Below are 23,974 nucleotides of genomic sequence, written 5' to 3'. Positions count from 1 at the left end.
TCTTTTCTCATTTCCAATGGTCAATACTGAATCTACTTAAAGCCGTTACAACAAATTTCCTTTTAATTCTTCTTTAAACCCATATTACATCACAATAATTTTATATTTAGGAGTAAATCATTTTTCCAACAATGTCCGGGGGTGGTTGGTCGGGGTGTAATTGTCCTCGGGGGTAATTTTCCTCAGGGCGTAATTGTCTGGAGGGACATTGTACTAGAAAAACAGACATTCTAAGCACTTTTTGCAATCATGAACATGATAGGTTAATAACTACAAAATGCGAGTGCAAAGCGCGAGCGAGGGAAAAAAGAGATTTAGACCTAAAAGCGGGACACTCTATTCATGTTTTGTATATGATTATTAAGATGAGTATCCCCTACATTAATATTGCGAGCGCGAGCTGAAAATATTTGATATTCTGATCTGAAAAGGGTCAATTTGAACACTAATCCAAGCACTGTGTAAGAAAATTGTGAAGTGGATATTGATCGCACTTAATAAATGATGCGAGCGCGAACTGATATTTATTATTTTATCATTTTGACCTAGGACTGGGACATTCTGAGGACATTGTGTCATCATATGAAAATAATGACTATCTTCCTATTCTTGTCTATATTCCTTTCTGAAAAGAGACAATTTAATTATTAGGAATTCATGAAAATGTTACCGTATCTTCTTTATCAATCTAATTAGCCCAATGAGAGTGCAAAATTTGTTGCTGATAAGGCCTGAAAACTGGATATTTTAAGCACTTATGTAATTGTGAATAGAATGCATGGGTTAATACATTTTTTTAAATTAATGACATTTTTGGTAAACAGCTGTCATGAAAATGGGATTTTAAGTAGTTTGTTATAGTAACAAATAATGAAAGCTCGATGTCCGAGCTGAAATATGTTGTGTATATACTTCAGAAGCTCCATATCAATCTATATTGGGCAATATATGTATCTCAATATGCAATGCGAGCACGTAGCGCGAGCGAAAATTTTATATAGTGACATGAAAATATTTTTGTTATTTTCCAAGTCTTCCCCTTACCTTATTTTATTTACTCCTCTTTTTCCTCTTCTTTTTTCTCCTCTCTTTTCCCTTCTTTTTCTTTTTTATTCTTTCTTTCCCTTTTTTAAATCTTTTTGCTCCGCCAATAGGGGAGGGGCGGGTCCCTCGCCCCCCCCCCCTGGATCCGCCTATGATAACAATGATAACATAGAAGAAGAAGAATTTTTAATTACCTTTCGTAGTTGAATTACATGTTGATGTTCTCGTAGTCTTATTACTACAGGATGCTGATGTTGAATTAGATATTGACCGAGTCTTATTTCCAAAAGGTACAGTTGTTGAAATAGACATAGTTGAGGTCTCGTCCACCAAATCCGTAAATGATGCCGTTGTTGCAAGATACGTGGGGAAAGTCTCCTCCATCAACTCTGTCGATGAGGTCGTTGTCATGGTCGTTGAAATAGACGTGGAAAATGCCTCGTACACTAATTCTGTAAATGATGCCGTCGCTGAGATAGACGTTGTGGCGATCTCGTCCATCAATTCTAGTGATGCTGTAGTTGTAGCAACAGACATAGACGGTGCCGGTGTTGTTGTGATATTGAAAGATGTATCTTGGTAGATAGATTCAGACGAATCATACTCTTCAATGGATCCATTTCCACTGTCTGTAAAAAATAAACAATAAATAAATAAATTTAGAAATTAGGTCACAATAATTTATACATACCCATCTTTGGTCGGTGCATGGGTCCTCCTAGGTCCATGGTAGGGGAAAAGCCTCTACAGGAGCAGGAAAGCGACAAACCACACCCTATCGAGCATCAATATTGGAATTCAGATTCAGATTCAGATTTATTTCCAACAGAAATGACATAAATATTGATACAAATCATTTTCATACATTATATCAAATATTTGCGCTACAAATCAGTGTCATTACAATTATATTAAAAACACCAATGATAAATAACCTATAAAGATATATACAAAATATGGTGCATTTTGTAAACAAATTATGATGACCTTTATTCTACCCCCCGCCAAATAAGTCACTGTCCTAGTGACTGTATTATAATAGCATTAAATATCACTATATAGCAATACATGAATATTCATGTATTGCAACACATTTTATTTCTTTAAGAAACTGATTAGATCAGATCAGCTATTTATTTTTATTATTATAAAAAGAAATAAAAAAGGAATATGCTTATACGCAAACAAGTAACGTCAGTACATGGTGAAGTGATAAGTTGACCATTCCTTTGCAACGCGAGAGCCGTAACTATTCGGGGTTACCCCCCCCCCCCCCCCCCCGCCCCTCATAGGTTTACTGACGGTCGGAGTAATATCACTTGGTCTGATCATCTGTAATAGCTCTATGGTCTGATCGTCAGATGGGCTAACATTTTAACAACGTTCGAGCTAAATCCATTTAGTCCAATTCTCATTTGGTCTGATGACCACTTGGTCTAATAGCCAATTGGTCTAATTGCCAATTGGCTTAATGACCACTTGGTCTAAACTCCATTTTATCTAATGCCCAGTTGGGCTAAACGTCACTTGGTATAATTTTCATTTGGTCTAATTGCCATTTCGTCTAATGGTTTTTATTGTAACTTGATCTTTGGTCTAATACTAGTTCGTCTAATTGTCGGTTAGTCTAGTACTTCTTGGTCTAATTCCAGTTCGTCTAATCCTCGCTTGGTCTATTATTCATTTGGTCTATGTTGCAGTTGGTCTAATTACCACTTGGTCTAATTTCCAATTTGTCTAATTTACATTTGGGATAATGGTTTGTTGGGGTATTCCTATTAGGCCAAAAGTTTATTCATGTTATTTGTGTTTTTCTTTTTAAATTAATATTGCAATGCATGTTGTCCTCTCTAGGCCTTATATCAATTTTTTTTAAATCCCCAAACTGCATGATTATTTGATTATTTTCAATTAAGTGCAAGTTTAATGGTGCATAAAAATGATTATAAAACAGGCATAAACATGTTTGACAGATACGTATCCACACAATCAATTACATTATAGATTAGTTCCTTTCTTCATATTAATGTTATTCTGATGAACCCCCCGGCATTCGACCATTATAAGCTACAATGTCGCTAACTTATTGTTCACCCGATACTTAGAATCTGACAGATTCAATCTGTAAATGTGCTTCCGGTGATGTAATGATTATGAGTGTGATATAATTTTCAGCATCATGATATATAATCGATATAGGCCTAATTATAAGACTTCTTTTTATTAGAATAATTCATGTGATGAGCGACTATCTCGTCATCGGTAGTCCTTCACGGAGAGGTTTTGCGCCCGCCACCAGCCCTACCTGGGCTCTACCCCCCCCCCCCCCCATTTGGTCCCGGTGACATGTATTAACTGATGCATGGTGTATTTATCTATCCATGACCATATTTGTTAATTTTAGATCAAATAAACCATAATGAATGATTTTAGATTACACTAAATGGACATTAGACCAAACGATCATTAGACCATACGAAAATTAGACGAAATGAAAATTTGACCAAACGATTATTAACCCAATTGGTCAATATACTGAGTGGTCATTAGACCAATTGGCTATTAGACCAAGTGATCATTAGACCAAGTGTATATTAGACCAAACATTTGACCATATGACAATTAGACGAAATGAAAATTAGACCAAGCGGAAATTAGCCGAAGTGGAAATTAGACCAAGTGGTGTTAGATCAACTGGAAATTAGACTAAATGGTTTAAGCCCAACTGCTCATTAGACGAATTGGATATTTGACCAAGTGGGAATTAGCCAAATTGGATATTAGACCAAGTGGTATTAGACCATCCGATAATTCACCCCTTTACATGTACATAAAGTTAAGTAGACCTCATAATAAAATGTAGGAAAATAAAGGAGGGTAAGATTTGAAGGATTATTAACTTCTTAGAGCATGGATCCTATCCAAGCTTTAAAGGGATGGTCCAGGCTGGAAATATTTATATCTCAATAGATAGAGTAAAATTCACACAGCAAAATGCTGAAAGTTTGATCAAAATCGGTTTACAAATAACAAAGTTATTGAATTTTAAAGATTTGCATTATTCCAGTGAAACAGTTCTAGGCATTTCTTCAATATGAATATCCATAAGGTGGGCTGATGTCATATCCCCACTTGTTCTTTTGTATTTTATTATATGAAATGAGTTTTGTTCAAAAATTTTCTACCAAGAACTAAAACAATCGGATTGACAACTGATTAAGTGCATTAGTTATACAGTGCGTATCAAAAAAAGTTTACACTTTGAAAAAGCCCTGGGAATTTAAAAAATATACAACATGTGGGTAATTTTTTCACATATAATCTTGGGTTTGGATCTCATCTATCCAATGAAAGTAAAAGATTTGACAGAATGTTACACTTGAGTGAGCACTGTCTATTTGTGTAAAGCTCGCAGAAATATGTTTGCGCAGAAATGCTCGTTTTTACGCCGTGTCAAGGGGAAAGGGCGAAATCAAACTTATCCTGCGAAACATTTCTCATACATTTCCCTTGTACTTTTAGTCAATTGAAATGAAACGGATACATTCAAGCATTTTGTAACAATTTTGCCACCCAAATTGAAATTTCAACACTTAGTAAGCACAACCTTTACCCTTTTTGTGCCAGCTGGATCTGAGGACATAACTGAATCTGAACAAAAGTTTATATCAGACATCTCTAACATTTTTTCACTAAGTTTTTATCCTTTAAAGTGGATTTACATTTCATTTTTCATTTAATACTTGTTTCTCCACACTTTTCCCAAGCTTTTCAATGATTAACAAAATGAAAATCAAGCCTAAGCCACTTCATGTAAATCACAGCTCAGTGTAAAGCAAATATCGTCACGAGGGCATCGGTGTGTGGGGGAGTGGGGTGGGGCGCAATGCACTCTTCAAAGTGTGTTGGGCACGGAAACAAGTTAAAAAAAGTAAAAGATACACTGTATCTTCAAATCAATTTTACTAGCCAAATTCCACGTGTACCTCATGATTAAGGTCTACTTTTATTCGCATAACTATACACAACAAAAAAAGTAAGTCCCCCCTAAATCAAATTGCTGTAAATTTTGAACGGAATTATTTTGAGATATGATATTTCGTAGGTGGTTTTCTAAACTCATTAAGCAACTCCTGGGGAAAAATAAGATTGATCGGTTGAGTCATGCATGAGTAATTAAAGATTGAATTAAAAATGACAATTTTTGAAAGTCGCAAGAGTCGTTTTTGAGATTGTGCAAATACAAAGTTGGTCAAATGTTGTCTTCAGGTGAATTTTATGGTGTTATGCTGTTTTACTATCCATCATTTAGCCACTCCACACACAATGTTGATATCATAATGTTCATGGTTGAGTGAGCACAATGTATTGCAGGGGCCGCGGAAGCGGGGGGGCTGGGCGGGGAGCTTCAGTCCCCCCCCCCCACTTTTTTCCAAAAGCATGTACAAAAATGTAAAAATGACCATACGATTGTGATTTTTTGCATGGCCAGACCCCCCCCCCCCCCACTTTGAAAACCCTTCCCCGGCCCCTGTATTGTGACGTATCATCATAGGGGTTTATGGTAGTATCCTCTACAACTTGTTAGATCATGTTAAAATTTGAAAATGTTGGTGGCTCCCCCGATTATAGGCCCCTCCCCCATTTTAAAATTCTGGACCCACCACTGATTTGTCCATAGATTAAACTGATCATGAGGAATTGTTGGGAAAAGAATACATTCATGCAGTATAAAGAGTATTCATTCCTAAGTTTTCGAATGTGCTCGCTCAACCATGAAAATGTTTAAAGTTCGGAAAGTGTGTGGTGATAGAAATGATGGATGATAAAAACAATAGCAATTTGAAACCGAATTTGCCCCCAATATTCACTTTATTACCCTTTAAAATGAGTCTGTGACATTGAAAATACAAATTTTCCCACTTTGATGCGTGCTCACTCATCCATAAATAAACAAATCGATTTCATTTTTGCACAGAATTCTGCCCATAGGTTGATAAACATTACTGCCAAATGACATTGCTAAAGACAGCCGTGAAAAAAAGTTCCACTATATTGAATAAGGGGTTACTTATTCTTAAACAGGTGCACCCATAATGTACACAAGTCTATGAGAGACGAAGTCAAAATTTTAACAAATATGAAATGAGGGTTTGTTTCATGGACGGTTTTTGTTACTTCTGCCAATAGTTATTTCATGAAACTTCGTACATGGCTTCAGAGTAACACTATCCAAAAGGCGCGCACACCAAAATAACCATTCGATACGACACAGAGTGGGGCCAATGCCTTGAACTTTCTTCTCATTTGCATAATTTTCGAATATTGTGTGCTCACTGATGCATTAAACATCGGGATTTTCATAAAAATCAAATCAAATGAACTATGCAAGGAGGTTGATGACAGATATCCATAGTAACAAATTGCATTTTTTCCAATAACGTAAAAAAGAGCTAATCGCATTCCACATGTTCATTCAAGCGTGGATATTTAATTAAACGCGTTTGAATCACTGAAGCATGTTAATTGGTCATGAACATAACGAAAAAGTTGAGAAAAGATCATTTTCAGTTCCCAAAATGAACCAATACTCGCCTATGATATTTGAAAATAGTATTTTTTTGTTTTCAATAAATGTCCATTGAACCGTGAAACGATGAATATTGTTGAAGAAATTCTTCCAAAAATAACTGTCATCATATTCTATCATTTTTATTGATATAAATGTTTAAAAAATCCAATTAGAGCAAATTTGGACTTGTGTTTATTCAACCGTGAAATTTAGCCAAACAAGTTGTATCGTCTTTTAGAGAGTACCTTTTACATGCCTTCTGACTATTTTTTATGATGAGAATGTAAAATTAGTTCCAATAAAATGGAATCAAAGTCATGATATTTGGCTTGTGACTTTTGAGAAGTGACATTTTTGCCTTCTGACGGTACTCACTGAAGCATGAAGTAAAATACGTCCATAACATTTACTCAGAGGGTAGCCTATAAAATTACCTACACGCTCATGTAAAAATATATTAAAAACTCGCATTGGTTCGGAAATTATTTATGTTTGTTTAGGGGGGGACTTACTTTTTTTGTTGTGTATATTTCAAAGTTCTGCACAAATCATTTTTCACTAACTTTTCAAAAGTAAGTGGAGCTCACTCTAGCGGAAATATTTTTCGACAGTTATATCGTCATTTGCTTAAATGGATCTGTACCAATGTTAAAATGTGGAAAAATATTCAGGATATTACAAATGTATAATTTTACAGGATTTTTTCTAAGTGTAAACTTTTTTTTGATACGCACTGTATATTACCGCAACTTATTTCACCATAGTGGAGACACATTACTTACACATGTATGGAAAAATGAAACATTTATGATTTCATTTAATAACATAAAAAAGAGAAAGTGGGGAAAAGACATCATCAGCCCACCTTATGAATATTCATGACGATGTGCATATAACTGTTTTCACGAAATCATGATAAACTTTAAAATTCAATAACTTCGTTATTTGTTATCAGATTTTGATGACAATTTCAGCATTTTTCTATGTGAATTTTACTCTATTTATTTAGATATAAATATTTTCAGCCCGGACCATCGCCATTTTTTTTTTTTGCAGGAGTTTCTGCATTTATTGTAAAGTCAAAATAAATTTACAATACATAGACATAATTGTAGTATGACATGAAAGTACATTGCTATGTGACAAATTTATAAGAGTCATAAACAAAATTTAGACATGAATACAATTTAAGGATAAGACAAAGTAGTGAAAAACAAATGCAGTTGCAAACTATTATAAGCAAAATAAATGCTTGAGTAATAGCAGCCAAAAGGGAAAAGGGCTTAATGGCTACCTTTAAGTAGACCTCATAATAAATGTAGGAAAATAAAGGAGTAAGGTAAGTATTGACGGATATGTACATGTAACTCTTTACAGCATGGATCATATTCATGCTTAGAGAAAAGGGTCACCTGGCAGTCACCGTGTATCCGACTCAGATTTGATTAAGATTTTTTTTTCGCTTGTCAATTACTTTTTGTTTTGTATCTCAGAAGTTTGTAATGAAAAAGGGAAGATCTACTTAAAATGGTTCTAACATAATTCCCAATCCAACATGATTTGAGAATAGACTGTATAATTCCTGAATGAGCCGTAGCAACACCGAGCTGGTATGAGTGGGGCCCCTGAAAGCGTGAAAGACTGTTGTTGTTGTGAATTGTGATTTTGATGTTATTGTAAGTTATTCATTATTATCATTTAGATGTAGGGTAAACTTTTAGAGGCGCAGATATTTTTTGACGTCTTGCGAGGTTGTTTCAAAGAGACAAAATATTGAAACTGATTTTTAGCATGTATGCCTATGAAAACCATCCAATATTTTCCATATTGGATGAAGTGAATATTTTGCCCCACCCACAAGATTATCATTGGTTAATAAATGATTGCGCACATGAAGATATTCCGGACCTTTCGTTTGAGGACGCGCACGCTTATTTACGACGTTAGTTGATTTTGGAAGAGACTTTTTTGGGCCCGTCATCATGGTCGTCCTGCAATGCAAATTGTGTGACATGAGATTTTTTTTTCGTTTCGCATCTGCGACGGAAACATTCAATATGCGTTTCGTGTGCAAAATTTTGGTTGCTACTATGGTAACAGCGATATATCTCATTGAGGACGACTTTCCAAAGCCACATTTGACTCCTCCTAGAGCTCGAGAGGCCGCCCGGGGGGCCCACTTCCATTGATTAGTGGATCCCAGGAGCGACCACGCGTAAAAGGGGACAGAGTGGGCAGGTACGTTACGTATAGGCCTATGTAACGTTATAAGGGTGTCAAAACGATGTTTAAAATGCTGACAAAAAAGGGATATCCAATACTTGTAGGGTTTCACAAGCCAAATTCTTGTTAAGAGATGCATTTTCATAATCTGGAAAAGAATTACTTCCCAGCTTGTTTAGGGTATTTTTCGAAACCCCATGGTCGTGCCTGGTATCCACTCATTAATGGAAGTGGTCCCCCCGGAATTTGAATCTAATCCCCATTTCTGGGGGAAGTAAAACATAATGCCCATTACATCGTGTGCGAGAGGCATATCGTTTGTGTAGAAGGAATAAACAAAAGAAACAAAAGAAACAAAAAGAAACGAGTTCAAATGTATTACATAATGGTGTGCACATATCAACTCACGCGAAATGTTCGGCTGGAGAGGTTGATCTGACCCATGAAATCAATTGCCAGTGATACACCAATAATCCACATTAAATGTAATATCGATTCGATGGACTGTAATGATCTATATCTAAGCCTTCATTCAGTAAGTTTTTCCTCACTCAATATGTACTCGATTTGTTTGAAAAACCACTTTCTTATCCATGTCATAATCTATTTTAGGTCTTCATTTCGAATATCTCAAACCATCAGTCGTAATATACATGCTATGTATGGTGCGAGTGTCGCAGAAAAGGATTTTGCACACGAAAGGCAGATCTGTAGGGCCTGTAACCCCCCTGTAACACAAAGTTTAGCATTGATTGTAGAGCAGTTTTCTACGTTTGATTCTATTGACTATAATGCACATTCAATCTTAAAAATCAAGTGTATGATTAAGCGTTAACTTTTGTGTTAGGGGATCCTAATATTAGCGTCCGTGAGGATTGCGAAAGGTCCCAATTGTTACGTTACAATGAAATTGCATTGCGTATTAGTTGCCAGGAGGTGTGGCAAAGGAGACAATGCCAATGACATTTATTCCCATGTCACCCATAGAGTGGGTATTTGAGAAAACAATCATACAAATGTACAAAATCATCAATAGTATTTCATCAAGTAATTTACAAATAGAATACCGGTACATTTTATACAAGTTTTGAAAAAATACAAATTTTAGCGTTAAAAATGATTTGATTATTATGGTTCAATAGTATATACATGTATCCTGAAGCTAAAAATTATAAATATTTAAAGAAAGAAAAATGCAAGTATAACGACATCATCATATCGTTGGCTATTACACCACAGTTGAAAAGCTCAAAATATTATAATTCGAGCGTAGCAAAGTTTTAGAAAATTTGAAAATTAGGCTCACAGTTGAAACAATGGATTAATGCCCTGAAGCTTCAAAAACCCAGCTTTTAAACCTATAATTAGCATATATACATATCATGTCTAACAGAAAGCAAGTACTTAAAAGCTCAAAATATTGAATTTTGAGCATAACTTATTTAGAAACGAAGCATAATCGAGATTGCATAATCGATATTTCCCCAATTTACCATGTTTACGGAATTCAAATTTGCGTGCACTATTATACACTAGCGCATCTTTACAGATATTTCTTTTTTATTATTACAATACCCGGTCGCCATGCTCATGATTAACATAAAAGGATGAGTAAAATCTAAATAATAATAATGTTATTGGATGACCAATTTTCGTCGGATGCGTAGAAATATTGTTACTCGCTGAAGAATAATATTGGATTCGTCTCCTACTCATCCAATATTGTTCTTCAAGCCCCCATCACACTTATTCCGAATCAAGCAGAATCAGCCGGAATTAAATTACTATTGTTCGACCACAAACTGGTCAAGTTTTAGAAAAAAATAAAATACATGGAATGCATTCAGAATGCAGTAAGAATGTACTTTGAACACCGTTCGATATTCTGTCCACTTCGAACGCACCTCAAAAATTTAGAACATGACCTAAACGTTTTGAGATGAGCGCCCGCAAGAACTGGCCCGAATATTCCGAATGCAATTATAAAACAGTCAGAGTTTTTAGAATATCCAAAGAACGCAGCACAAATTTTAAACTTGACTCCATTGAGGCTCATTTCGACTCTAGTGTGACTAGTGTATGATGAGTCGCCTGGTAAATTTACCTTATTAGAACTCCAGTTAGGTGAATTCGGACCCGTCCCATAATTTTTCGAGATTTTTATCTTTATTCATTCCAGCTGATTCTGCTTGATTTCTGCCGATTCCTAATAAGTGTGATGGGGTTTCAGCTCGTACAATATTTCTACGCATCCCACTCAAGGCCATCCAATATTCCCGAAACATTATTCGGGGAAAAAAAGTCGAAAGGGTGGTTCGTCGTACCGAAGAAAGGAAATTTTCTTTCCATCGAAGGCGATGGAATTTTGCAGTATATATACCATTATTTGCTTCGAATCAATGGTGAATATTTTTCTCTTTTTTTTTGGGGGGGGGGTCTATACCTCTATCTATTTTTATATCCACTATATTACACATTGCTCTTGAACTTTTTTTGTATACATTTCTATGAAGAAAAAAAAACTGGCACTCCTGATCATATTGATTTGTAATTGTGTGTGTTTACTAAAATTATCACTAAAAAAATCATTGAAATGAAGATGGGATCTTTTCGTCGTACGTACCTGTAGAATCGTTGGCAACAGAACTAGAATTGTTGAAACCTTCAACCAGCCTGTTGGTGAAACAGTGGAAGAGGCAACTAAATACCACAAGGGAGAACAATCCAAAACGCTCCATCTCTATCTTGTCGACCTATAGTCTCTTCGACACGATACACTCCGCGCTTCGTTCCAAAATGAGATCTGATTTGATATTTTTATTCATTAGTGAAAATCATGGGCAAAGATTCTTCAGTTTCCTTTTTTCGCGACCTGGCCTTGAATCTGTTTGTAGATGTAATATTTCAAGGAAATACCAATGGATATGGTCTCGAAATCATAAAAATTATAAAGCTGCACGAAATCATCAACTAAACGACAATACTTTTCTGCTTTGTATTTTACTTCCTTGATCAAATTTCCAATCAATAACAACACTTTCTGTTTCCATAACTAAAGTGGTTTCTGACCAATCCTAGAAATATGGTTTCATTACTGAATATAAATATTACACCTCACGCCATAATTTCCTTAGTAACTGGAATGTAAACGATAAACTCCATAAAAAAAATGATTATCTTTGATAATGCACACCAAATTTATCCCCTCATCGTATGTTTCCTCGTCCTCTTAATGTTACAATGCTCATTATTACTCCCTCCAGCGCCCTCACCGTTAAGATATATCACCTACCCCTTCCCCCTCTCCCCACCCCTTCTCTCTCTCTTTCTCTCTCTCTCTCTCTTTCTCTCGCTCCGTTAGGGTAAACATGGTAAACAATTCCATACATAAACATGATAAATATAATTTTTAATTAAAATCTACATGGTATATATATCACGGTATCTCTATCATCGACCATATTAAAGTATGCATGTACTGGCACCTATCAATTGGGAATTGCCATTATTAAATAATTGTTTATTAGTCTATTTGTTTACATATGCTTCACATAATACTGTTAAATAAAATAAAAAAAATAGTTAACATAATCTTTTGTATTTTTCCTTGTTCGCTTTGCTCGCTCTGGACTTTGAAGATATTTTGTCACACACTGCTACCCCCCTATTTTGCTGATTACGCCTTTGATAAGGCTAAGCAAAGAAAAAAATACATTTGATTCAATTTTTGTTATTACAATAGGCCTATACATGAGTATAATGTGTGTGAATTATATGAATTATTAAACTGTTGTGACTCTGCTGCCAGTAGTAATACAAAGTATGGACAAACATTGTGCCAAACCCATGGGCAGCTGAAACCGTTTCTTTTCTCATGCTTTTGATAATGAAGGGAAATATTTTAGTTGTCATTAGCAGACAGGCTTGAATGATTTGAGCGTTGAAAGAACTGAAAAAATCAAACATTTGTGTCAAAGCTGACTTCCTATGGTTAAACCACAACTTCAGACCGGACTTTAAGGTGAACACGAGTTCAGAATATCGATATTGCGAGTAACAGACAAGGAAATAGTCTGTCATTTTTCTTCAAAAACAAATATTCTGCTTCCGAGAAAAGGTAACCTACGTTTAAAGGGGAATCAAACCTTGGTCATTAAAAGTAGTGTGAGAGAGCAAAAAAAGAACAGGTGAAAAGGATCATGGTGACAGATTTTTTAAAATCGGACAAGCAACACGAAAGTAACGGCTCGTTTAAAATTGAGATCCCTAAGAATATGTAAATTTCAAATTGGCAACACTTTTTTGTAGTGAGAACCTTTTTTTTTCTTTCCATCTCAATTTTTTCTCCCAAACCAGCTGCACCCCCTGTTAAAAAATCGTTCCCAGGGCCCTGAAGATGGTGTTACTGAGTATTTGACGGATAGAATATCTTCAACTGATCTAATGAAGATTAACACCTTCAGTCCAGTCTGGGGCCCGTTGCAGAAAGAGTTGCAATCAATCGCAACTCTAAAAATCATGCGCAAGTCTCAAATGCGCGCTGTTGATTGGTTGAAAATCAAGTTGCGCATGAATTTTTAGAGTTGCGATTGATTGCAACTCTTTCTGCAACGGGCCCCAGACTGGACTGGAGGTGTTAATCTTCATTAGATCAGCAACTGCACAATCATGACAATGTAGGCCTATTTCTTACAAAGAGTGAGGATTGATCCAATCAATCGTAACTCTATGGAAATCCATCAGTGTCGTAATTTTTTTCTACAGGAAATTTGAACAATGTCCATTGTAAACAAAGAGAAGCACAGTAAATTTTCAAGAAAACAATGAATGCATGAATATACATCATAGTTAGATTTTTTTTAAACAAACTTTCATAATAGATGTTGACGTTGCTTGCCGTCCATAGTTATGATTGATCGGATCAATCGCAACTCTTTGTAAGATGGGGCCCTGAAGTGCAAATCAATAGATGCCATTTGAGTCAGGAAAATACATGTTTCTTGAGAGCTATGGAAATCCATTCGGGGTTTGTGCAAGCACGATTCACAAACCACAAAAGTTGGATTATCGATTCACTCGAACATTTTGATTAATATATGACGTCATGTTTTTGTTTCTTTTGACCAAAGTAGGCCTAAATACAAGTAGTATTGAAATGGAGGCTGAGCAAGCAGGGGCGGCAGAGCGGCGAAGTTGAAAGTGGGGGGGGGGGGCAGTGAAAAAGGACACTATCTCAAAACAGAGAATAAATGACTAATCTACAGTGGTGTAATGAGCCAAAAATTTTGAGGGTCTAAATAATGTCGTATCACGTATAAATTCATAAGCTGCGAGCAGATAATTGACATTACATAACGAAAATCCAATTTTGTGATAGATTTTGATATAATATTGAGAATATAATATCATATTTCACCCTTTCTCTTTTTCCTTTTCTTTTTTTTTCTTGGTTGTAATTTTTTATTGGGGGAGGCAAGAGCCCCCATCTGTACGCTACTGCTTATATGCCCCACTCACATGACTTATAGGCACGTAGGATTATTTTTTTCCTCCATAAGTAGTAACATATAATAATGAGAATATTGTTTTCTTGTTTTAAAGGGGATCTCGTTAACACATAAAAAAAACATTAATTTGACAAGCCCCCAAAAAACATTTTCACCTAAAATTTAAGGTTATTTCGTCTGCAAAAAAAATGAGAAGCATAAAAAAAGGTCCTCACTTTCAAGGGGGGCACACTTGGGTAAAAATTGCATATTTTCTTTATTTTTTTAACTTTATGACTCTCAATGGGGGGGGGGCGAGCCGGATGTGCCCCCCCCCCCCCCCGATCAGCCATGGTGGCAACACAGTTTGCAACCAGCCGAACGCAACTCCATTTGTTCGATGTCATCACGCTGTTATAAGTTGTAGGCATTTAAAGATGCAATTCTCTGGTCACTTTTAAGCATAAATGTTGGCACAAAATATCCTACCCTTCTGGTTTTGGGGTTTGGCAGGCACCTAACTCGAATATTTGTCATAGAATTTGTACCAATATAGTCCTGTTAAGTTTCTATAAAAAAAAATGTACAAGTAAGATTGTATAGGCGTATGCATTGAAAATTGCCACAAACCTGACTTGACATTTGCTAACAAGGAAGAGTTTCGACTTGAATATGAAATAAACACATATTTTAAAGGCTTATTTCCTTGATTTTGGTAGCTTTGTAAAGAAAAATATAACATAAAGTTTTTTTGGCAACCCACAATATTTTTATTTTTTATTGAAACTAAATACTTTCACTTTAGGTACTCACTGATAACCTGATCTTTTAAAACAACCCTCATTATAGCCATTATATTCTCCAATACACACGGATCGCTGATTTGTTGGTAAATGAACTTTTTTGTTGTTGTGACCTTTAATTAAGAATGTGGCCGTATTTTCGGTATAAATGGAAGGTGTATAGTGGCAACTACCCAATGTTGAAATAATGTACACCATAAAGTCAATAAAACCTCATTTCTTTACATAATGTAATAAAAATGGGATAATGATACAGGGCCTACATGTATATTGAAAATGGGGGTAGTTTTGTCGAATGTTATCATATGGAGGAAATAAAGTGAAAATAGGCTTAACCTTTCTACTTTATTATTTCTTTGAAGCCCCGATTCCTCCTGAATGATCAACCACGAATCTATCATCTTCCTGTCCAAAACAAAACAGAAAAGTAGAAGAAGGAAAAAAAAAGAAAAAGGAAAAGAAGAAGAAAAAACATTTTAAAAACACGAAAAGAAAGTAATAATAGGCACTCGAAGGAGAAGAACAAAAAGAGCAGAAGAGGAATAATAAAGTGCAAACGAAGACGAACACGGAAGAAAAGAAAAAAAAGGAAAGGAATAACGAGACTGCGAAAGTAATGACATTATTAGGCACCCCCTTTATTTGTACTTCGATTTTCACCTTCATTGCCGATATCGTCGCCGGTCGGGGAGCTGAACCCCCCCCCCCCCCGACGATTTCTAAAGTGAAATCTGAGGATTTCGTGCAAACTTTTGGTGAATTTTGTGAATATTTGCATTAAAAATTATCTAAGACTTCAACATTTCTGAGGGGGAATGCCCCCCCCCCCGCCGCGCGCTAACAATGCTTACTTTACGTCGGGTGCCTTTAATACCCCCATTGGGAGGGGTATTGGGTAGGGGTAGGGGCGCGTCGTGGTATAGTGGTTCTGACTCTCGCCTTTCAAACAGAGGGTCGTGGGTTCGAATCCTAACCATGGCGTGTTTTCCTTCAGCAAGAAATTTATCCGCACTGTGCTGCACTCGACCCAGGTGAGGTGAATGGGTACCCGGCAGGATTCATTCCTTGCATGCACTGAGCGCCGGTGATGGTAGCTCGAGCAACAGCCGGGGTAATAATAGCAGCGCTTTGTATCATCAGGCAAAGGGCGCTTCATAAATACAGCTATTATTATTATTATCATTATTAATAGCCCCTAATAGGGTAACCTGCCAACTCGTCCACTCACCACATGATCTACCTTCATTTAGTCTCATGCCATTCCGTCCATCAACATTTCGTCTAACAACCATTAAGTCAAATAAATTACTATATCCAAATAATAGAATATTGTTTGAAGGATGTTAGAACTTGGTCATTTCAGAATAAGCTTTCTTTAATTGATTCTAAGACTGAACTTGTTCACTTTCATTTTAAGTATTGCTCTGATGTTCCGCAAATTAGTGTAAGGATCGGGCAGTCTGTAATTAAGCCTTCAAATAAAGTGCAGAATCTTGGTGCTGTCATGGATTCATCCCTTTCCATGTCTCAAAATGTTGATGTTATATGTAAGTCTGCCTTTGTAGCTTTAAGAAAAATAAGTAAAGTCAGCGTTCTATCTCTTACGCAGCTTCATTTCTTTGGAACAACCCCCCCCCCCCTGTGCTAATAATTTAAAATTATGCTTAAAAGTCACCTTTTAAAATCTTAAATTGATCATATCATAATTGTGTTTGGCGGCCAATTTAATGGTATTCCTTTATTCATGATCTGGTGAGAACTAGTTGTAAAATTATTGTAATATATATTAGTTTTGATGCATTTTGTTGTGCAAAGTACTTCTATTTATATTTCCTTTTCCTTTATCTTAACCGCTTATATATAGAGGCAATTTGCGAATTTGCGGTTTATAAAATCATTATCATTATAACCATTTGGTCCAATCATCACTTCGTCTTATCCCCATTTCGTCTCGTAACCAGTTGGTCTAATATTCGTTTTATTTTCATTCATTTTGCCCAATCAAGTAGTCTAATAAGACCAAATAATATATGGACCAAATGGCTATTGGATCAACTGGTTATTGGACGAAATGGTGAGTATAGACGAAATGGCAATTAGACCATGTGGATATTGGGCAAACTGATGGTAGGCCAAATGATATTAGACGAGTTGGCAATTGGACGAATTGGCATTGGACCAAATGAAAATAAGCCCCTATTAGCACTCTGAAAATGGGACCTATCCCATTCCCAGCAATCCTGTATCTACTCCCAAAATGAGTAGCTACCGGTGCATTTGATTATAACGGTTTTTTTAGAGAATCATGCCTGAAAACCAATCAATAAAATTGAGTAATGGTTGCATAGAAAAAAGGTGTTTCTGTAAAAGAGATAATGATAGACATAACGACCTAGTCCACCCTATTCAATAGCTCCCTTTTAAAAGATGTCAGCAGTCAGGCAGATAATAGCGCATCTTTGGTCCGTTATCGATCCCTTGCGGCTAATCTCCTCCGTTAAGCTGTTTTGCCAATACCAAATCCGAAGGTCGGCAAACAGTTTGTCTGTAACTATCCCGCATCCAAGCCCTATCGTCTTCAAGAGCATGCATGCCCATTGGAGCCCTTGTTGTCAACAGTGGGTCCACATCGCTATGGGCGCGTGTTAGCTCAATTGGTCTTGGTTATCATTGCGGAATTGTGGTGGGTCTTCATTTCCAAGTATATAATCAGTTTTCGGGTATTTGTTGGAGCTCCTTGTTTTATCATTTATCTCTATTTGAAACAGAAAGAGTCGTTTGAAATGCTGATGAGTCCTACTGCTGCTTGATACACAAGTCTTTTTCGGAACTCTGTGAGCACTCGGCAGTTGACTGGGGCTGGTTCTTACGTGACCCCGCCCCGCTTCCGCCCCGGTCGTCAAGATTGAAGTTTCGACTCCCAAGCCTCAAGACGGAGACGTAGAAAGTACCCAATTACTCCTCTCAGCCTTCTCAAGAATTTAAACTAGGACTCGGATTTGGATAATACATCTTTAGCAACTACCACCTGTAGGCCTACCCGTCTACAATCATCTGTTGTAGCCTGGAGTCAAATCCAGAATCCAAGGTGAAAATTGGCAGCAGATTCAGAAGGGGTAAGCTACTTTTCATTTTCAAGTTTCAACATCATTTGGGACAGTCTTGCTTTGTGTTGGCAAAATAGGGTGTGAGATAGTATACCTTAGCATGTGATTGATCATTTCCATTTTATTTGATTGTTACTTTTAGATACAGGCCTATTTTATGTAGGCCCAATTAATTTGTTTCACTTTCTATTAAATTTTATTTTTATTCACCTATTTGTGATGTTCTTTAGCCTAGGAGCAATAAATTGGTAATTAAAAGAAAAAGAAAAGAAAAGGAAAAGTATCATAACTCTAATTAAAACATATCTTGCTTTATATAGTCACTAATAGCGGTATTAGTTTCAGTTACAGTTTGTACATATAGTTAAAGTGGGAGGTCACCTGAGAAAATTTAGAGAGCAAAGCAATGAGAGGAGCCGATATGAGTCACTGAATAGGGGGGGGGGGGGCTACAGGTGTATCCCTAGCTCCATGCATTTCCCAAAGAAACAATATTTTTCAAGACTTAAGATGAATGGAATTGAGAAAAACACAAGATTTTTAGTCATGTCATCCAAATAGTGATGAAACAAAAAGATTTCAAAAAAATCACTGGGCCTCTTTTCCGAGTAACCGCCACCCCTCCCCACTCCCCCTTCATCTCTGTAAATTTGAGTGCCATCAAAATGAAAGTGAGAAGTTATGAGGAAGAGGGAGGCAGGGAAATAAGGTTCCATGGGTAGAGGAAGAATAGTCTGTACATACAGACTCTGATACTCCGGGCTGAAAGTAATCGAAATGGAGTTAATTTCACTGAGCAATGTGCCAAACATTTCATCAAAATCTGATAACAAATAAAGTTATTTAATTCTTAAGTTTAGCAATATTTTGTGAAAACTGGCTACATGCACGTCGTCATGACAATTCATTAGGTGGGCTGATGATACCACAACACCATTTTCCTTTTCTTATGTTATCACATGAAATCATAATTATTTCATTTTCTTATAATGTGTGAATTATATGCCTCTTTTGTAATATAGTAAGTTACAGCAGTGAATATAAATGCAGTAAATCAGTTGTCAATCCAAGTATTTAATTATTGGAGGAATAAACACCCTATAATATATTGTGATAAAATACAATTTTAAGGACAAGTGGGGAAACGACATCAGTTTACTCATGAATGTATTTATTTTTAAAGACATGCCCAGAACTCTTTCACAATAATGCAAATCAAATTTAAATTGCAATAACTTTGTTATGAATTGCTTGTCTGATTTTGAGTGTTCCATTTGTCTGATTTTTCTTTTTCTGTTCAAATCATATTATTTTCAACCTGGAGTACCCCTTAAAACAACAAGTGGATCTTGGCATGATACTATTACAAATTGTTTTAATTTCATAATATAAGGATTGACCAGAAGTGCACAAGTCACTATCAGGGATATCGGGCTGCATACTCAGATCACTTTTCTTGAGCAAACAAAGGAATGAGAGAAGTAAGGGGGGGGGGTGAAAAAAATTACTGTTGTAGTACACCAAATATTGCAGGAGCCACGGAAGCGGGGGGGGGGGGGGACTTTTTTCCAAACCTTGTACAAAATCGTAAAAATGACCATATGATTGTGATATTTTTGCATGGTCAGCCCCCCCCCACTTTGAAAACCGTTCCGCGGCCCCTGTATTGGAACTTATTTAGGGTCAATCCATATCAAATCAACCAATGCTTGTCACCCGACCCCCTTCTATTTTCTTTAAATTCGCACCAATGTTCCCCCAAGTGTCTGACGGAAAAAACTGAAATATTTTACCCCAAGGTCAAACGGTTGCTAAGATATGGCCTCCCTTAGCAACCAATGCGTGGCCAAACAATAGAGTTGAAATAAAATTGACTAATTATGATTGACTGCTGCAGCCAAGTTTGATGAGGTAGAGTACTTATTTTCTGTAAATTGGAAGAACTTTATAGTCTTAACACACACAATATATTATGACGTGGATCTGACCAGCCGTTATTGCGCACGAGGTCGCCGAAAATGGTGTTAAGCGTCCAAGTCAATGTTTTGGGGTGCATGTTTGGAGGCTCATAACTTCCAAAATCTATTAGCTTAGAACCCAATATTATGCATATTTGAAGACTAAGACTTGCTCAACAGAGTGAACAGACCTACAAAAAAGTGGCCCTACCATGCTCGTCAATTTCTTGTAAGGTGCCCTCAAAGTTGGATTTTTTCTAAAAGTTGCCAAGTTCAAGGTCACAAATCACCCCTTGTCCCATCCAGGTGTGACCCCAATTTCTGTATACTAATAGACATTTACCTATATTTTCATGGGATACTTAAATTTTTTTGTGACCGAAATGTTTAATAGCTGGTTTATACCCCCATTCCACTGACCATCGGAACCTGATCTGACGCCAATCTGATCCCAATTTTGCAAAAATGTCAGCGCTCTGATGAGTTCCGATGAAAATTCACCCGACATCCACTCTTTTTGGTCCCTGTTTTCCGTAAAATCCTATAAAGATCCAACATTGATCGGGGTAATCGGATGAAGGACTGGTAGCGGCCCGATGTCTGTCCGCCATTTTCATCGGCAGCGTCCGATTGATTCGAATGTGGTCGGATTGTAATTCGAGGGTGGCCTGACACTAATCTGACACTTCCAACACTCTCCCGACATCAACCCGACAAATCGGTTGCTGTTCGGAGGGTAATCGGACACTGACCCAATACTGGTCGGATTTTCGCCAAAATCGGCAGTCGAGTATAAAAGCAGGCTGCACCTCCTGACAATACTAGACATGGATCAACTTCTTCGCAACGCTGCAGCCCTGGGCTGTGTTTTTATGCTCCAGCAACAAACTATGCAACAAGACGCAATAGCCCTTCAGGTCCTGAGAAAGAGGCTGAGAAAAAGGCGAAGAAGACCACGTCGTTATTGGGTTCGACCATGGCTGCAAGCTGAGAGAAGGCTGTTATATGGGCACTACACCAGACTCTTGAATGAACTAAGAATGGAGGATACAACGGCATTTTTCAATTTCTTGAGAGTTACGTCAGAATTTTTTGATGAACTACTCCAGAGACTCGCACCAAGGCTCACGAAGGACGATACCAATGCCAGGAGAGCCCTTGAACCTGGTCTCAAGTTAGCCTGTACCATAAGGCACCTTGCAGCTGGCGATCGGTATCCGTCACTGTCATACAGTTTCAGGGTTGCTCGAGAAACCATTTGCAAGTTTATCCCCGAAGTCTGTCAAGCCATAGTGGATGAGTATGCTAATGAAGTGATCCAGTGTCCCACCACTGAACAAGAATGGCGTGCAATTGCTGAAGAATACGAGAGGCATTGGAACGTTCCACATGTAATGGGGGCACTTGATGGCAAGCACGTGGCACTCAGGAAACCAGAGAACACCGGCAGTCTCTACCATAATTATAAACATTTCTTCTCAGTAGTCCTCATGGCACTTGTTGATGCTAACTACCGGTTCTTGTGGATAGACACCGGTGCTCAAGGACACATGTCTGACGCGCATATATACAATGCATCTGAGCTCAAAGAGACAGTGGAGAGTGGTCAAATAGGATTCCCCCCACCTGAGCCAATGACCAATGACAACCAGAACATGCCATATTTCATGATCGGGGATGACGCCTTTGCTTTGCGAACCCACATGATGAAGCCCTACTCGAGAAAGAACCTGAATCGTACAGAGCGGATATACAACTATCGCATAAGTAGAGCCCGAAGAGTCGTGGAAAATGCCTTCGGAATACTAGCAGCCAGATTCCAGTGTCTTCTAGGAACACTACAGCAACAACCTGATGTTGTGCGTAACATCATAGAAACATGTGTCTGTCTCCACAACCTGATTGGAATACGGCACCCAGCCATGCACCATGGTCAGCTGGATACAGAGGATACCGACCATAACATCATACCAGGAGAATGGAGGAACATGGCTCCCATGCATGAAGTACCAACTCCAAGAGGACCCTTCCGCGACACAGCAGAGGCCAAAGCACAGCGTGAAACCCTAAGACTGTACTTCAACAATCCTCTTGGAGGAGCAGTTCCTTGGCAGGAGAGGATGATTTGAGATAACGGAGTATAAACTTTTGTTACCTGAAGTGGACATAGATAAAGATGACAATTACTATGATTAACTATTTTGTTGCCAGCATTTGTTAGAATACTGCAATGGATGTTGAGCCTTGAAATTACTAATTGTCATAATTATTAAGCAATGTTCATGATTTGTCGTCTGAACGGCGACTAATATGTTTGTGTGTAAAAAAAAATTCAATCAAAATGCCGTGAGGTTGCATTTACAAAAAACCTTATTGATTTTTAAAAATCAATCAATAAAAAAAAAAAAAACATCAGTTAATGAAAGTGATGTGTTTCTGAGTAACTGAGTTGCCAAAATATTTTGTACTACATTAGAGTTGCATCAAGTATTATTATCAGTTATTGTACTTGGATATGATGTGTTTTTGAATTGCCAAAGAAGCTTGTAGCCAAGGCAATGTATCTTAAAAGGGAGTTGCATAGTGTTCAATAAAGTGAACAATGTAAATTTTCTGAATTGTTATTTCTTGATTCATTCTACGTTCCAAATCTTCAAATTTGAATTTATTAATGGAGTCGAATACAAGTATTCATTTCTTAACCAAAGCATTAAGAGAGAGAGAGAGAGAGATTGATGGGAAATAATGATTTGTTTCACTCAAGAATGACAAATCATACGCAAGATAATTCTAAACATTAATATGCAACCTGTGCGTACTTTATTCAACAAAAACAATCTTTACAAACATAGCAAAACACAAGTCAATGATAAAAAACTTATAAATGATAAAGGGTCTAACTCCTAAAAACTAAATCAATGAAAACAAAGACCGATTTATGTTCGTTTCCTTCTCAGTATTCTTCTTCTTCAAGCTACACTGCCTCCTTCAATCCTGAAGATTCTTGCAGTATTGTAGTACCGGGGACCGGCAGGTGCAATACACCGGGTGAACACCCTACTCTTTGACGAATAGTGTATTGGTTTTAACGTGCATAGGTTGTGACTCTCCTATACACGGGACCAACATTTGCGTCCTTTCCGATGGACGGAGTGTTTTCCAACTGCATTCACACCCGCACTGAACACAGCGGTGAGGCACGTTAACACACAACGCTAGCATCAGTTTTTTTGTTAGAAGTCTTCCGGCATGCTGCGGGACTCGAACCCACGCACGTTGAGATCTACGATCTTTTCCGGAACAGGCGCTCTAACCGACTGAGCTACACTGCCTCCCCTGTATTGTTCTCATGTTTAATCCAAAAAAAAATCTACATCGTCTTCCTGGCTCATTCCTCATTAATGACAAGTCTGATAAACAAAAAAGTCCAAAGCCGGAAAACAAAAACACAATTGCTTTTATTCTTTTCATTTTTTTGCCATCCTTGCTCTGCATTTGGTGACCCTAATCTTCCTGTGAACATTGCTGGGTCTGCTGCTGCTGGGGCGTCTGAGATGAATCATTCAGGCTTGCCAAGAAGCTTGTCATACTAAAGTCACTTGACTCCCTAGAACTTCTGCCTGCTGAGAGAGAAGGGGCGCTGGCGGAGCGTGGCTGCATGGTGGTGTAGGAGGGCGTTGAATGGTCGTTCATCCCAGGTATCACGTTCGCCATGTAGGACTGCTTCATGGAGTGCCAAACGCTGGTGGAAACTGGGTTGGTAGGCCAAAGGTGTGGTGGG

General features: G+C 37.4%; 1 protein-coding gene across 1 annotated transcript; it reads left to right on the top strand.

Moving 5' to 3' along the window:
- Positions 1 to 21,020: 21,020 nt before the first annotated feature.
- Positions 21,021 to 22,322, top strand: LOC135157371 (putative nuclease HARBI1). The gene has a single exon (XM_064112624.1). The coding sequence runs from the start codon at positions 21,021 to 21,023 to the stop codon at positions 22,320 to 22,322; it is 1,302 nt and encodes a 433-aa protein (XP_063968694.1).
- Positions 22,323 to 23,974: the final 1,652 nt, after the last annotated feature.

The sequence above is a fragment of the Lytechinus pictus genome, chromosome 17 (assembly GCF_037042905.1).
Source record: "Lytechinus pictus isolate F3 Inbred chromosome 17, Lp3.0, whole genome shotgun sequence".
Taxonomy (NCBI): Eukaryota; Metazoa; Echinodermata; class Echinoidea; order Temnopleuroida; family Toxopneustidae; genus Lytechinus; species Lytechinus pictus.
The sequence above is the reverse complement of the archived record's forward strand: the minus strand, read 5'-3'. Positions and strand labels throughout refer to the sequence as shown.

Coding starts and splice junctions, on each gene's coding strand:
- LOC135157371 (XM_064112624.1), top strand. CDS start 21,021: ATGGATCAACTTCTTCGCAACGCTGCAGCCCTGGGCTGTGTTTTTATG.